The following is a 15,441-nucleotide window of genomic DNA, read 5'->3' as shown; positions in this document are numbered from 1 at the left end:
TTAAAAAAAAAAACATTTGTTAATACAGACCAAGGTGGAATCTAGACACATATAAGTAACACACTGTGAAATGCCTTTTTAAAAGCGTTTTGAGAAATATATTGAATTTGCCATAAGCTCACTGTCAGGGAACTGCCATCGGAGCATCAGGTGGTGGAGGGTCTCAGGGAGGAAGAAAGAGACTCAACAGCTGAGGCAGGAACCAGCAGGGGGAGGAGTGAATCTCTGAGGGAATGCGAGCAGGAGGGAGGGCTCAGAGACGCTTCCAGTGAGAACAGTGGGGAAGTATCTGAGGCGCCCGTGGGGAGACCCATGCCTCGCCGGAAACTGTCACGCCGTGAATCCAGGAGACGCGTTTCCGTCAAGGAGCTTCTTTGCTGGAAGCGCTTCCGCCGGCAGCCACTGTCAGACTCTACGAGTGACTAGAGCAGACATGTCTGAGGAGCTCTGTCACGCACAGAGGTTTGTGGAGCCGCACAAACTCTGAGGGAGTACGCTTTTACGCACAAGCAGCTAATCATCCCCTCACAGCAGTCTGACAGTCTCTGTACGCTGCCTGTGCAGGAGAAAGCATCATGAGCGACCCAGCCGGCACCGGAGGAGCAGGGGTTGGGACTGGTCCAAGCTTGGAAGACAGATACCGAGCGTTGGAGGTCCAACTGGCGCTGCAGACGGCGAGGCTGGAGGAGAGAAGGGCTCAGGATGCAGACAAGAAGGGGAGAGCCACTCAGTTCCCCAGAAAGGTACCAGGATTGGTGCAGAAGTTTGGGGGGGACCCCAAGGATTACCATGCCTTTAGGACAGAGATGCAATATGCACTTAATGTGCAGTTTGATGAATTCCCTGATGAGGAATCACGAGTTGCTTTCGTGATTGGGCATCTTGAGAGGGGGGCGAGGGACTGGGTTCGGCCCCTGATGGCAACGCACAATGACGTACTAAAGGACACGAAGTTCTTTCGTGCAATGGATATCATGTTTTCCAGCGATATTGAGGAAGGGGTGGTGCGCAGGCAGCTAATGGCTTGCAAGCAGGGAAGCCGATCTGTCCGTGAGTACTGGACTGAATTTACCATGCTGGTACACAGATTGGGTTGGGATTTATCGGCGGCACCCATTCAGATGTTATTTGAAGAAGGTCTTTCTTCGGCTGTGAAAGATGAACTGTCCCGGAGCCCCAGGGCGGTGTCTATGGATCAGCTGACCAAATCTGCGCTGACCATAGGAGCGCGCCAGGAGGCAAGAGCCTTGGAGAGGCGGGAAGGGAGAGGGGAACGTTGGAAGGAGTTCCGCATTCCAGACATTCCTGAGCCAGCTTTCCCGCCTGCAGAGCCGATGGAAATCGGAACAGCGCGCGCGCGCGCATTTTCAAAACCCAGTGAGGGGGTTAAGAAGGAGGGAAAGGGCGCCCGGAAATGCTACCTCTGCCAACAGCCAGGCCACTTTGCCAGAGTCTGCCCCCAGAGGAAGGAATGGCAAGGGATGGTGGGAGCTGTTGAGGGAGGAGAGCAGGGAGAAACAGAGCAGGTAAAAGCCAACGCCTGGTTGCCACAGTCGGGGCACTGCAGCCAGGCCAAAGAGCAGTGAAAGTGCCCGTGCCAGAAGCACCTCAACCTGCTCTAGTGATTGAAGTGTCGCTAGAGCTGCAAAATGGACACCCCCTAAAAATAAAGGCGCTGTTGGACTCAGGCAGCTCCTGCAATTTTATGAGCAAGGAGTTTGCTGCTGAACACCAGATACAGACTATCCCTTTAAGCAACCCCCTGCAGGTGACCACGATCGATGGCAGGGAGTTGTTGGGAGGAGGAGTCAGCTTGCAGACCGTCCCAATGATAATGAGGGTGGCAAGGCACACAGAACTGATAGCATTTAATGTGGCCACCTTGGGAGGCGCTCCCATTATTTTGGGGATGAGCTGGCTAGCGCTACATGATCCGCTGGTGGGCTGGCATCAAAGAGTGGTTTCCTTTGGTTCGGCACATTGCTTAGAACACTGCAAAGGGGAAAAGGGTTCAGCAGGGGCCCAAGCCACCCTAGCAGGGACTGAAGTAATGGAGAAGGTGAAGGTACCACCACAGTATGCAGATCTCAGCGACGTGTTCAGCGAGAAGGAAGCTGACCAACTACCCCCGCATAGACCCTTTGATTGCCAGATCAATTTACTCCCTGGAGCACAGCTTCCTGTAGGCAAGTTGTATGCCATGTCAGACAGAGAAATGCAGGAGTTGCGAGAGTTCATTGACAAGAACCTGAAGAGAGGTTTCATCAGAGAGTCCAAAGCAGCGGGAGGTAGCCCAGTGTTCTTTGTGGATAAAAAAAACACGAACAAGCCGAGACTTGTATGTGATTTTAGGCTGTTAAATGCAGTGACAGAACCAGTGGCTTTCCCTATGCCCAGGATTGATGATATTTTGACCAGGGTGCGGAAGGGAAAGATTTTTACAAAGCTGGATCTAAGGGGGGCGTACAACCTGATACGTATAAGGAAAGGGGATGAATGGAAAACCACCATGTTCACACCTTTGGGGGCATTTGAATATCTCGTTATGCCTTTTGGATTACAAGCAGGCTCAGCGTGTTTTCAAGCGTTTATGAACCACGTACTGGGTCCTTTGCTCTACAAGAATTGCGTCGCCTTCCTAGATGATGTGTTGGTGTATTCGGAGAATGAGGAGCAACATGTGAGAGACGTCAGAGAAGTGTTGAGCAGGCTGCGAGCCAACAGGCTGTGGGTGAAACTGGAGAAGTGTCAGTTTCATACCAAGGAGGTGGAATTCCTGGGGTACCTCCTGTCAGACAAGGGATTGGCCATGGATCCCGGCAAGGTTCAGGCAGTGCTGGAATGGAAAACACCCAAAACCAAGAAGGATGTGCAGAGGTTCCTAGGGTTTGGGAACTTTTATCGTAAGTTCATCCGAAACTTCGCCCACCTGACGGCGCCCATTACGGACTGTCTCAGCAGTAAAAAGAAGTTTGTTTGGACGGCGGAGGCGGGACGAGCGTTTGAGGAACTGAAAAGGGCCTTCGCCTCTGAAGAACAACTTCTGCATGTGGATTTACAAAAAAGGCTGAGGGTCGAAACAGACGCATCTGACAGAGCCATAGGGGCGGTGCTTCTTCTGCAGCCGGAGAAGGAGGAGTCAGAGTGGCGACCGTGTGCCTTCTTTTCGCGAAAGCTGAACAAATCCGAGAGGAACTACACGGTGTACGACCGGGAGCTTCTTGCTATTCATGAGGCTTTCCGGAGATGGAGGCACCTGCTAATTGGGGCACAACATAAGGTGCAAGTGTGCACGGACCATAAGAATCTAGAGTACTGGAGAACTGCGCGAGTGCTCAACCAACGGCAGTTGAGATGGGCCCAGGAGTTCTCCAAATTTAACTTTGAGATATGTTACGTGCCAGGCCCAGAGAACGTTAGGGCGGACGCTCTCTCACGCAAACCCGAATATTTGGAGGGGGAGGGGGCACCCGAAGAGACACATGTCATTCCAGAAGACCGCTGGGTGTGTGGGGCGGTATTGGTGGGGCAAAGGGAATTGGTAGAGGGAACAGTGCATGATGAATACGCCCAGGACAAACTCAGGGGTCTCAGGAGGGAGGGAGACAAACCCGGGGGTTTTGAGGAGAGAAACGGGGCGTTGTACTACAAGGGAGCGTTATATATACCTGAAGGGGAATTAAGGGAGAAGGTACTCAAGCAACTGCATGATAGCCCCACAGCAGGGCATTTTGGGCAACACAAAACCATGTGGCTGGTTACCAGGGAATTTTGGTGGCCCAAGGTCAGGGAAGATGTGCGGGAGTATGTGAGAGGGTGTGACCAATGCCAACGAGCCAAGGGGGAGAGGCGGGCACCGGCAGGTTTATTAGAACCACTACCCACACCTGAAAGACCATGGGAAACAGTGGCAATAGATTTCATGACTGATCTGCCGAGGTCTAGAGGGAAAACAGCCATCATGGTTGTGGTAGACCTGTTAACTAAAATGGCCCATTTCATAGCCTGCTCACATGCGGTCACAGCAGAAGAAACCGCTAAATTGTTTGTAGAAAATGTGTTTAGGTTGCATGGCGCCCCCTTGAGGGTGGTTTCAGACCGAGGGAAACAATTTACTTCCAGGTTCTGGAGGAAGCTCATGAGCTTACTGCATGTTGAAGTTAATTTCTCAACTGCCCGTCATCCAGAAACCAACGGGCAGGCGGAAAGAGCTAATGGTGTCCTCCAGCAGTATTTGAGGTGTTATGTGAATGACAGAGAAAATGATTGGGTGGAGAAGCTGGCGTTGGCAGAATTTGCCTACAACAATGCAGAGAACGTGTCCACGGGAATGAGCCCCTTTTTGGCTAATCACGGGTGCCATCCCCGAGCCTTCCCAGGGGGGGAAGGGGAGAACTGGAGCGTTCCAGCTGCAGAACAGTTCGTTGAAGAAATGGAAGCGATCCATCGCCAGCTCCAACTTAACTTAAACAGGGCTAAGGAGGAATATAAGAGGCAGGCAGACAAAAACAGAAGGGAAGGTGAAACCATTAGGGTGGGGGACCAGGTGTGGCTGTCAACCAAAGGGTTACCATTCAAAGGGGGTTGTAAGAAGTTAAGACCCAAAAGGCTGGGTCCATTTGAAGTCACGCAGCAGGTCAACCCAGTGGCTTTCAGACTCCGGTTACCGAACCACATGAAGCTGCACCCAGTTTTCCACAGGTCGTTGCTGTCACCGTATAAAGGAGACAGAGAAGGGAGGGTCACTAGGGGGCCAGCAATGGAGGAGAAGGAACACAGCTACCAGGTTGAGGAGATCCTCGATTCCAGGTGGAAGGGAGATCAAGTAGAGTATTTGGTAATGTGGGAAGGGGAACCGGAGTCGGAAAACACCTGGGTTAGGGCAGAGGATGTCAATGACGAAGTTTTAATAGAAACTTTTCATCAGAGGTTCCCACGTAAACCTCAGCCCGTAGCGAGGTTCCGGAGGAAATACTTTGCCACCACCGACGAAGAAGAGGAGTTGGAGGGGTTCACAGATTCCGAGGAGGAGGAGGATTCAGCGAGCCAGGACGGCGATCGATGGAGGGAATTGTTCGAGACGTCTGAAGATGAAGAAGATTCTTTTCGGGGTTTTTACCCTTCATCTCCCAGAGGAGAGGAAATGGGAGGGGGTGAGGGGGGCCCTGGAGGGGAGGTGGATGTCAGGGAACTGCCATCGGAGCATCAGGTGGTGGAGGGTCTCAGGGAGGAAGAAAGAGACTCAACAGCTGAGGCAGGAACCAGCAGGGGGAGGAGTGAATCTCTGAGGGAATGTGAGCAGGAGGGAGGGCTCAGAGACGCTTCCAGTGAGAACAGTGGGGAAGTATCTGAGGCGCCCGTGGGGAGACCCATGCCTCGCCGGAAACTGTCACGCCGTGAATCCAGGAGACGCGTTTCCGTCAAGGAGCTTCTTTGCTGGAAGCGCTTCCGCCGGCAGCCACTGTCAGACTCTACGAGTGACTAGAGCAGACATGTCTGAGGAGCTCTGTCACGCACAGAGGTTTGTGGAGCCGCACAAACTCTGAGGGAGTACGCTTTTACGCACAAGCAGCTAATCATCCCCTCACACTCACCATTGCCAACTAGTGTGCCATTTGCATAATATACTTAAAACATATTTGCAGCTATATAGCTGAGTCCCGTCTCCATTTCCTGAACCTGGCCTGATAGCTAACTGGCAACCAGTGCAAGCCTTTCAGCTGCAGCATTATACAAGTGTTAAATAGCGCTGGGTACAGGATGGTGCCCTGTGGCACCCAGCGGCATAGTTGTCAGAGGGTCAAGAAATAATCACCCTGAAATCAACCCTGAGATAGAAGTGGAACCACTGCAAAACAGTGCCCATTTCACAGAACCTATTCAGGAGGATACCGTGGCCAATGGTACCAAAAGCTGTTGAGAAAACAGCAAAGAATAGTGGGGTCTCATTGCACCTGTCCTCTCAATAAAAGTCATCCTTAAGGCAATCAAGCCTAATTCAATCCCATAAAGTCCCAGGCCTGAACCCTAATTGGAATGGGTCGATCTGATCAGTTTCATCCATGATTACTTCCTTCCGTGTGGGGTTGGGTGCCACAACCTTCTCAATTCCCTTTCCCCCAAAAGGGGGCATTTGCAACCAAGCGGTAGGGGTCCAGGGACATTCTCAGGAGTGGTCATATTTCCACCTCTTTCAAGGGTATCGTACTTTAGGTTATGCGGCATATTTATTTAGCCAAACTTCCTTGTTTCCACATACAGTGGTACCTCGGGTTACATACGCTTCAGGTTACATACGCTTCAGGTTACAGACTCTGCTAACCCAGAAATAGTGCTTCAGGTTAAGAACTTTGCTTCAGGATGAGAACAGAAATCGTGTTCCGGCGGCAGCAGGAGGCCCCATTAGCTAAAGTGGTGCCTCACGTTAAGAACAGTTTCAGGTTAAGAACGGACCTCCGGAACAAATTAAGTACTTAACCCGAGGTACCACTGTACTGCATTTGTTCAGGTGCTGAGAGCAATTGTCCCAAGGTATTGTTGATGCTTGAAAGGAAGATCCAAATGGTAGCCCTCCACTCCCTAATTAATACAGGGCAAAATTCCCGGGAGATGTTATCTTTGCACAGTCACTATTCAGCTCAACTGGTTTGTAATTAAAAAACAGCAACTTGAGACCACATGGGGCAGACCTAGTTGTCTCTCACTCTGCCGCCATTAACCTTCTCTCCTGCCTTCATGTCTAAGGCCCCCTCTGGATAAAAACCTATTTAATCCTAGCAACGTTTTGGGCAGTGCTTTTTTTTATTGGGGGGAAAAAGGTGCCTGTACTCTCTGCCCAGAAATGGCTGGAAGAGGGACAGCCGAGTGGGGAAAAGGAGGCGGCACTTTGAACATGCTCAGCGGACTGCCGCAGATGCTTCGGCCTTCGCCTGAGGCTGCGGTGGCAGGGGGAGGCTGCTGCTGGGGCCACGGCTGGACGTGCTTGGCAGCGAAATGCTGAGGTAAATGTAGGAGGTGTTAAGGTGGCAGATTCGGGGCAGGAAGGGGGCTTTGCTTGGGTGCAAGAAGGGCGGAAGCAGCGGCTCCTGAGGCACCTACAGAAGGGAAGGGGAGGGAGAAGCCGGTTAGGGTGGGAGGCAGAGGCGCCAATGGTGATGTAGAGGCCTCTGGTGTAGCTGCACCAACAGCAGCTTGTGCATCATCACAGCGAACAGCAAAAGGTGAATGACAGGACGTGTCCCAAGGTGAAAGACTTCTGAGAAAAGATTTATAATAAGTTGAAAAAAATGTTGAAAAATACATTCATTAAAAAACCAGAGGCCTTTCTACTTGGAATAATAGGACTGGAACTTCCTAAAAAAGATGTTAGATTGTTTTTGTATGCCACTACAGCGGCAAGATTGCTACTAGCTAAAAATTGGAAATCTCAAGAACTACCAACAGTAGAAGAATGGCAGATGAAGATGTTGGACTTTTTGGAGCTGGCCGACCTGACTGAGATAATCCGCGATCAGAAAGAAGAAGAATATCAAGAAGATTGGAAGAAATTTAAAGACTATTTAGCAAAACATTGTAATATAAAACAATAGAAGTCACTTGAAAGTATCAAAATGGCTTAGGATTAGAGTATGATTGTATTGTAAAACATTATGGATTTAGGACATGTTGAAAAGAAAGGAAGATAGTTATTTGAAGGAGTTAATTTTATTAGAAAGAGGATATTGGAGAACTGTTACAAGGTGATTCAATGAAATTCAGATAGGGGGGATTTGAGGAAGTCAGTTAACAATTGAAATTGGATCCTAGAGTAATATTGGTTCATATTTTTGTCTTTTTCTTTTCTTTTTCTTTTTTAGTAATGTAATGTCTTTTTCTTTGTGTGTTGTATTTGTTGTAAATTTGGAAAATCAATTTTAAAAAATGAAAAAAGGGTGAATGACAGCACCCCGCAAGGCCCCAGCAGGTGGGTGCCTACTGTCTCTGAGCGCTTAAAGCTAGGAAAATGTAGGAGGGGCAATTCAACACCCACAAGCACACCCAACTTTGGTTGAAACCTGTTCGGAGAGAATTCGCTAGGTGTCACGAGAGGAGTGGCCAAGAGAAAGGGTACTTCGTTCCGGCAGATTCCAGCAGAAAAAAGCACAATTTGGGGGACCAAAGTGAGGCCTAAGCATCCCATCCGGGGGAATCTCTTGTCCTGCTTTCTTCTGCTGGAAGATTCATCCATGCTAACTCCTAGTGGTTGAGTGACCTCCGCGTGTCCTCCTGAAACAATCGCATTAAGCATTAGCAAATGGGCACTAGGTGGTATTTAAACACAGCATGAGGTGTCTTGAAATCTTTTTGGGATTACCAAGCCTTTGAGGCGCTCTATCATTTGGGGGATTCCAGGGTGGTAATTGCTGCTTTTAGTATGGTGGCATTTTCTAACAACTGTCACCCTTGTTTGTTTGCTTTTGTTTGTTTGTTTAGAAACACCTATGGAGAGGTGAAAAACAGTTTCTAGTAAATCGACATTTCCATGGCCTACTTACTGTCTGTTTAGTAGCTGCTGAAATCCAACACACAGCATGTCCTGTATCCATGACAGCAAAGAGTATTTATTACACCTGCTGCTTCTTGCTACTCGGTGGCACAGGTGGACTTTAGACCTCAACCATACTAAGTCAGACGCGGAAGGCAAAGAGACTAGCAGGCTGGCAGGCAAAAGGAGTGGCACACCCCTCTGAAAAGGGCAATTAATACCCAACAATGGTGAATGAAGGGGGACGGAATCTAGCTTGTCTATGTGTGTTGGAGATGACTGGGAGGGTGATGTTTCTTGCTTTGCAGATTACAGTTTAATTTATCAAACTTTCCCTTTTGTTCCTTTTGTGTGTTGCAGGCAAAATTCCTGTCCCAAGATCAAATCAATGGTATGTACCTTTTAACAAAACGCTATTTGCAACTAATTAAATGTTATTACCTTCTTCTTGTGGGTGTCCTGCTCTGCCTTGGAAGAACGCCAAAGCAGATTTTGAGGAATTCCTTCTAACAAGTTTCTCGTCGAAGCACCGAGTAAGGTCATTCTTACTACTTAAGTCTTTAAAATATCGGGGAAGCAAGTGCCCATATCTTCACTAGGTATCATGGCACCAAGGATGCCACCATTTAAAGCAGGGTTTCCCAAACTTGGGTATCCAGCTGTTTTTGGACTGCTTTCCATAATCCCTGACCACTGGTCCTGCTAGCTAGGGATTATGTGAGGAGTTGTTGTTGTTTAGTCGTTTAGTCATGTCTGACTCTTCGTGACCCCATGGACCAGAGCACGCCAGGCACTCCTGTCTTCCGCTGCCTCCCGCAGTTTAGTCAAACTCATGCTGGTAGCTTCGAGAACACTATCCAACCATCTCGTCCTCTGTCGTCCCCTTCTCCTTGTGCCCTCCATCTTTCCCAACATCAGGGTGAGTAGCAGTCCAAAAACAGCTGGAGACCCAAGTTTGGGAAACACTAGTTTAATGTCTTTTGCAGTTCTTTATAGATGGCTTGTCTATTGATGCATCTGAAGGCAGCCTTCTATAGGGAAGTTTTTTAATGTCTGGTGCTTTACTGTGGTTTTATAATTTGTTGGAAGCTCCCCTGAGTGGCTGGGGCAACCCAGTCAGATAGGCGACATACTACTACTACCTTAGAAACAGATAATAAAAGAAATAACTTCAGCTACCAAGAACCGCTGCCTGTTCTCAGCCACAAAGCACTTGTTGATGTGAAAAGTTAAGCACAGCTTCACAGTGGTTCCTCTGCTTTTCAAAGGAAGAGTTGCTGTTTTACCTTGAAATGGGTTAGCATTATATTATTATTTTCCTGCCGTTTTGTCCAGTTGTTTTCCAAGTGTTGCTCATGCAGTGGTTATAGTAATCTGAAAAATAATAATAATGAAATGATAGAGAGGGACTTGCACTATTCCGAGAAGGTAGCTAGCTTCCATCATCTCTTTAGCACTAGCGTGCCACTCTGGGGCCTCAGTAAGCATAGATAATAGCCAGGGGTGATTATGGGAGCTGCAGTCCAGAAACATCTGGAGGGTCAAAGGTTACACACACCTCCTTTAGGATGTGTCAGTGAAACTGGGTTTCTTCCTCTCCTCCTTTTCCCTGACTAGAGTTCAAAGAATGTTTTTCTCTCTATGATAAGAAGCATAAAGGCAAGATCAATGCCAGTGATCTCATCACTGTTATGCGCTGTCTGGGGAGCAGCCCCACCCCCGGAGAAGTGGCCAGGCACCTTCAGCTGCAGAAAGTTGGTAAGTAAAAGGTAGGCATAGTCAGTGCTTTAATAAACACTCTCCAGCAAAGGCAGCCTGTACAAATTACTTAGATCCCACCCCAAAATTCTTGGTCAGGTGCTTCTTTCCAAGGGTTAGAGAGCTAGTGTGTTTAATGCTTAAAGCAAGGTTAGCTAAGGTGATTCTCTCCTGCTGTTTTGGAGTCAAATAATCATAGAATTTTAAAGTTGGAAGGGAGCTAAAGAGTTGCCTAGTCCAACCTCCTGCAATGCAGGAATCACAGCTCAATAATCCCTGACAGATGGGCATCCAAACTCTTTAAAAAAAAAAACTTCCAGTAGAGTCCACACCTTCTGAGGGAGTCCATTCTACTGTCCAACCACTCTTACTGTCAGACAGTTCTTCCTAATGTTTAGTCAGAATCTCCTTGTCATTCGAATACCTACCCTCTGAAGCAGCAGAAAATAAGCTTGCTCCCTCTTTTATGTGACAGCCCTTCAGATATTGGAAGATGGCTATCATGTCTCCTCTCAGTCCCCCCTTTACCAGGCTAAACATCCTCCACGGTTCCTCACAAGGCTTGATTTCCCCACCACTGCTTGTTCAAACCCTATTAGCATATATGTGAAATTTGAAAAAAAGAGTTTCCAATGTGCATCACTTTACACTTTACTTTGAATTGCAGCCAACATTTTAATGCCCGGTTTGGAGAGGTCCTTTGGGAGCTCCATTTTTCTCCTTACATCTGTGAACCACTTGGTGTCATTAGCAAACTTGCCCAATTCACTGACCATCCCTAAGTCTAGGTAGTTTACGAACAAATTGAAAATCTCAGGTCCCGATGCTGATGAGCCATGATGGACTGCTTAATCCCCTCCATGGGGCCTGTTAGGCACAAGAAACCACCAATTCAAGCAGACTACCCAATCTTTCTTCTGGTTTCCAGACAGGACTGGAGAAATGGATTTTTCAACTTTCCTGACCATCATGTACAGGCAAATGCAGCAAGAAGATCCCAAGAACGAAATCCTCTTGGCCCTGTTGATGGCAGACAGGAAGAAGACTGGATTCATTTCAGTGGCAGAGCTGAGGGCCAAGTTGATGAATCTAGGAGAGAAACTGTCTAAGGAGGAAGGTAAAAAGTTCTTAGTGGAGAGATTCTCTCTTGGCTGGCATGCATTTCTGACATGTCCCCACAATCTTAATTTTGCCTACAGCGAACAGGGTTTTTTTTAACAATATTGTATTGATCAGGAGTAATAGGTAAAGGGTGTGCTTACTATGTGAAGCAGAAACTCTCCAACAATTTCCAGGTTATCTACCATCAACCAGATGTTTCGTTGGACTGCAACTTACATCAGCCCCTGACAGGAGTTGCAGTCCAAAGTATCTGGAGGACACCAGGTTGTGGAACGCTGCTTCACAGAGTCTGACTTGAGAGTCGGTGTTGTATAGTGGTTAGAGTGTCAGAGTAGGACCTCGAAGCCCAAAGTTCAACTCCCCAGTCAGCCATGAAGCTCACTGGGTGACCCTGGGCCAGTCACTGCCTCTCAACCTAACCAACCTCACAGGGTTCCTGGGATTAACTGAGAACCACGAACGCCACCTTGAGCTGCTTGGAGTGGTAAAAGTGGGATATAAATGCAGTACATTATAGCAACTACTGGTTATATTTAAAAGCATTTCCTTTCTATTGACATAGCCTTTTCTGAAACATCTCCAGTCCCCCGTTTGGTTAATTACTAAATTAATCCCATATTTGGATTGCTCTCTCAGACCCCTTTGCTTTCCCATTTTCAAAATGGTACTTCTCTTAAGGAAGTTACCTAAATTAGCAGTGGTACCGGCTCCCACGTTTCTTGAGAAAACTGGGTTGACAGCACCAATGTAAATATATGGAGCACCAGAGAGACAGGCGGGTGAGTGGAATAGACGCAAGTTGTCAATTTCTGAGACCAACAGGATTGGGAAGGAAAGCTGTTGGGCTTGTGCCTTTGCACAATGTAACCCACCTATTCCTTGAAATGGGAAAACTCCTTGGACCCACTGTAACATAGTTTTACACTTATTTCACACACACAGGTGAAAAATAAAAAAGGTAGACAATAATCTAGATATAATGCACAACTAAACTGACATGCCACAATTACTGTGCAATTGTTTACAGTGGACAACCTCCTGAAGGAAGCCAAAGTGGGCCACAATGGAATAGTCAGGTATGAAGACCTGGTCCAATCCATCACTCTCCCTGTTGCCGACTACTGAATCATTGGAAACAGAAGGGCAACCGTCGTCCTTGTGGCTTGCAGTGCTCCTTCAGGTGCTTGATGGAACTGGGTTCTCTCCCACTTACTTGCCTTAAATGCTTTGTCTTTTGGAATCCTCAAATTTATATAGTAAAGATCCTATTTTTCCCAGGCCCAAAGTGTTGGTTCAAACAAACCAGTGGAACTGGGCTTGTATAAAATGGACCACCTATTTCACTTCAATTTCAGTGTTTTAAAAACAAGTGCCTAGGAATTTGGGTTATTTTTCAGTCCTGTGTTGGTGGGCCAAGAATTTTAAGGTAGCGTACAGGAAGAACTTGCAGGTTATGTACTATTACTATTCAGCAGGGTTGTGTCTCCTGACCTTGGCAGGAGATGTGTGGTTATTTTCCCTGTATTGAGAAACCCCATTCAAATCTTGTTTCGAAACAAGGTGGGCTTTAAAAACCAAACAGCACAGCAAGTGCTGAGCAGCCACCACCCACGCAATCAGTGGCTACCACTCTGTGGGGCATGATCTACCAAGCCAAAAGACAGCCCCCAGGTTGAGCAGGTCTGATTTAAGAGTACTTCCAGCACCCACTGGCAGAAATTAAGAGACACAGTATAATCCAGGTGTGTCACATTTGCGCTGGTTACCTATAGGACTTCTCAACAGACATGCACACCTCCCTAATAGCTTTCCTGATGTAAATTTACAGTGTGCAAATTCAGCAACATTTATTCCAGAAGAGACAACGTAATAATGCTTTTTATTACATCTAAAGATGTTTTACATAAACAGGTAACATTCAGTAGGGTAAACCATTTTTTTCCAATGCATGTAATAAATATTTTCACTTGATACTTTTATACAAACTGACATTGGTCTACTATACATTTTATTTAAAAGCCACTTTTAAAACTTGTTTGGCATGCTGTATGGAAAACTAAAAGAAAGTTAAGGCAATGAATCACAGATCTGAGTTTATGGAATTAATAACTTTTTTAAAGTTTCTGCTTATTTACATATTGTTTTCCCTTTTGTTAATTAGAGCAACAAACAGCAGCACAAGCCGGGGGCCTCTGGCAGGTTCTCTCTCAATAAAAATCTAAGCTCTCATTGAAAGGAAAATAATAAAAACAAAGCAAGACATAATGTATTGTGAAAAAGAAAACACCCTGAAATGTTTAATGCAATGAAAAAGATTAACCACATTAAAAAAAACCCAAGGACTAGCTACAAGTTCGGTGGAAGGTTTCTAAAAGTGCCTTCTTCCAGGGGAGTATGGTATATGTTTGATAGGGATAAGAAAATCTGGGAATGCAGTTATGAAAATATTGAAAGACTTTGCAACAAACTGCTAGTTAAGTCTTAGCAAGGTTTAATTTGGTTTTGCTTTTAGGTAAAAACAACAACAACAAACTCTGCATCAAGTAATGCCCACAGAAGTGATTCAGAATCACTCTACCCCTGCTATTATACAAGGATCTTGCATCTGTGTGTACTTGTGTAGACACACACTCACTCACTCACTCCCCCAAAATTTTTGTACAAAGTGAGACACACATCCAAGCAGCACACATCCCTCTACTTCTCTTTTGGAAAAACAAGGACAAAAAAAAGTGAGCCAACAAGTTATGAAATGCAAGAAGTACGCTTTCCACATTCAAATTTAACAGGATTTGTGTGTTAACTAAAAAACACCCCTTAACTCCATGTTACTAAAAAAAATAAAAATCTCTGCAATTCTTAAAGATTAGTATTTTAAAGAAACTGACAGACTGCAGGTAATGCCAAAATGGAACCTTTCCCCAATTAACTATTATTGTTGGTGAAAAAACAAAACAAAGAACTTAAAACACACACACACACTGGCCAGGAAATATCTTTTCAAAAGAGGTTCCCAGAAATAAATACATCAAAAATCCCCTCCCCGGCCCAAAGCCCAAGTTAAGGGAGGCCAGGAAACACTAGTCAGTTTGAATTGGGAAGATTCATTGTTTTTACAGTGGTGCCCCGCAAGACGAATGCCTCGCAAGACGGAAAACTCGCTAGACGAAAGAGTTTTCCGTTTTGGAGGTGCTTCGCAAAACGAATCTCCTATGGGCTTGCTTCGCAAGACGAAAATGTCTTGCGAGTTCCTGCGGGGTTTTTTTCCTCCCCCCCCCCTTTTCTAAGCCGCTAAGCCGCTTATCAGCTGATCCGATAAGCTGATAAGCCGCTAAAAGCCGCTAATAGCGCTAATCCATCAATGGGCTTGCTTCGCAAGGCGAAAAAACCGCTAGACCAGTGTTTCCCAACCACTGTTCCGCGGCACACTAGTGTGCCGCGAGATGTTGCCTGGTGTGCCGCGAGATGTTGCCTGGAGGGAGGCGGGCGAGTCGGGCGGCGAGAGGCGGGGCGGCGGTGGCGAGGAGAGGCCGCCCAGCGCGGGGCTCTCACCGTCTGCCTGTGTGCTGGTCCCGGGGGTAAGGTACCGTGAGTGTAGCAGAGTCCACACGAAGCGGGGCAAGGTCCGATGCAGAGAGACGGGCGGGGAACAGGAACGCTGGAACAGAAGGCTGAGCAGGTAACAGGAACACCGGATGGTCGGGAACAGGAGGCCGACCCCCGCCTACTCTGGCCTTAAGGCGAGCACTCCTCCTGGGGGCAACTAGTTCCCTTCGCCTCTCTGCCCTAAGCCTCTGCAGATCAGGAGAGGCCGAAGGGTTACTGAGCCCTGGAGGAGGCTCACCTGTGGCCACTGAGTCATCAGGCCCCTCTGGGGCCAGGAGGACTTCACCTGGGGCCAGCTCCTGCTGCACTGCCACAGGTGCAGGCTCTTCAGCATCTAGGCCTTGCCCCAGTTCAGCCGGCCCTGGAGGCGGGGACTCCTGTGCAGGCTGGGATTCCTCTGTTTCATCCTCCGAATCGGAATCCCAGGCCAT

The 15,441-nt window shown here is 47.5% G+C and overlaps 1 protein-coding gene and 1 long non-coding RNA gene across 4 annotated transcripts; one reads left to right on the top strand and one right to left on the bottom strand.

Moving 5' to 3' along the window:
* Positions 1–6: 6 nt before the first annotated feature.
* Positions 7–6,964, bottom strand: LOC308573941. The gene is made up of 2 exons (XR_014002263.1): positions 5,605–6,964; positions 7–132 (listed from the first exon to the last, which is right to left on the bottom strand). It is a non-coding gene; the product is annotated as an uncharacterized lncRNA (long non-coding RNA).
* Positions 6,965–6,969: 5 nt separating this feature from the next.
* Positions 6,970–14,251, top strand: CALML4 (calmodulin like 4). Of its 3 annotated transcripts, none has more exons than XM_081171349.1 (5): positions 6,970–7,001; positions 8,885–8,915; positions 10,142–10,282; positions 11,211–11,399; positions 12,432–14,251. In XM_081171349.1, the coding sequence occupies exons 3-5, from the start codon at positions 10,216–10,218 to the stop codon at positions 12,527–12,529; spliced, it is 354 nt and encodes a 117-aa protein (XP_081027475.1). In that variant the 5' UTR covers positions 6,970–7,001; positions 8,885–8,915; positions 10,142–10,215; the 3' UTR covers positions 12,530–14,251. The 3 variants fall into 3 exon arrangements, with proteins under 3 accessions (XP_081027475.1, XP_081027476.1, XP_081027474.1); XM_081171350.1 differs by lacking the exon at positions 6,970–7,001 and adding an exon at positions 7,110–7,244; XM_081171348.1 differs by lacking the exon at positions 6,970–7,001 and adding an exon at positions 8,643–8,754.
* Positions 14,252–15,441: the final 1,190 nt, after the last annotated feature.

Source organism: Podarcis bocagei (genome assembly GCF_964188305.1).
Source record: "Podarcis bocagei genome assembly, chromosome: 14".
In the NCBI taxonomy this organism is placed as follows: domain Eukaryota; kingdom Metazoa; phylum Chordata; class Lepidosauria; order Squamata; family Lacertidae; genus Podarcis; species Podarcis bocagei.
The sequence above is the reverse complement of the archived record's forward strand: the minus strand, read 5'-3'. Positions and strand labels throughout refer to the sequence as shown.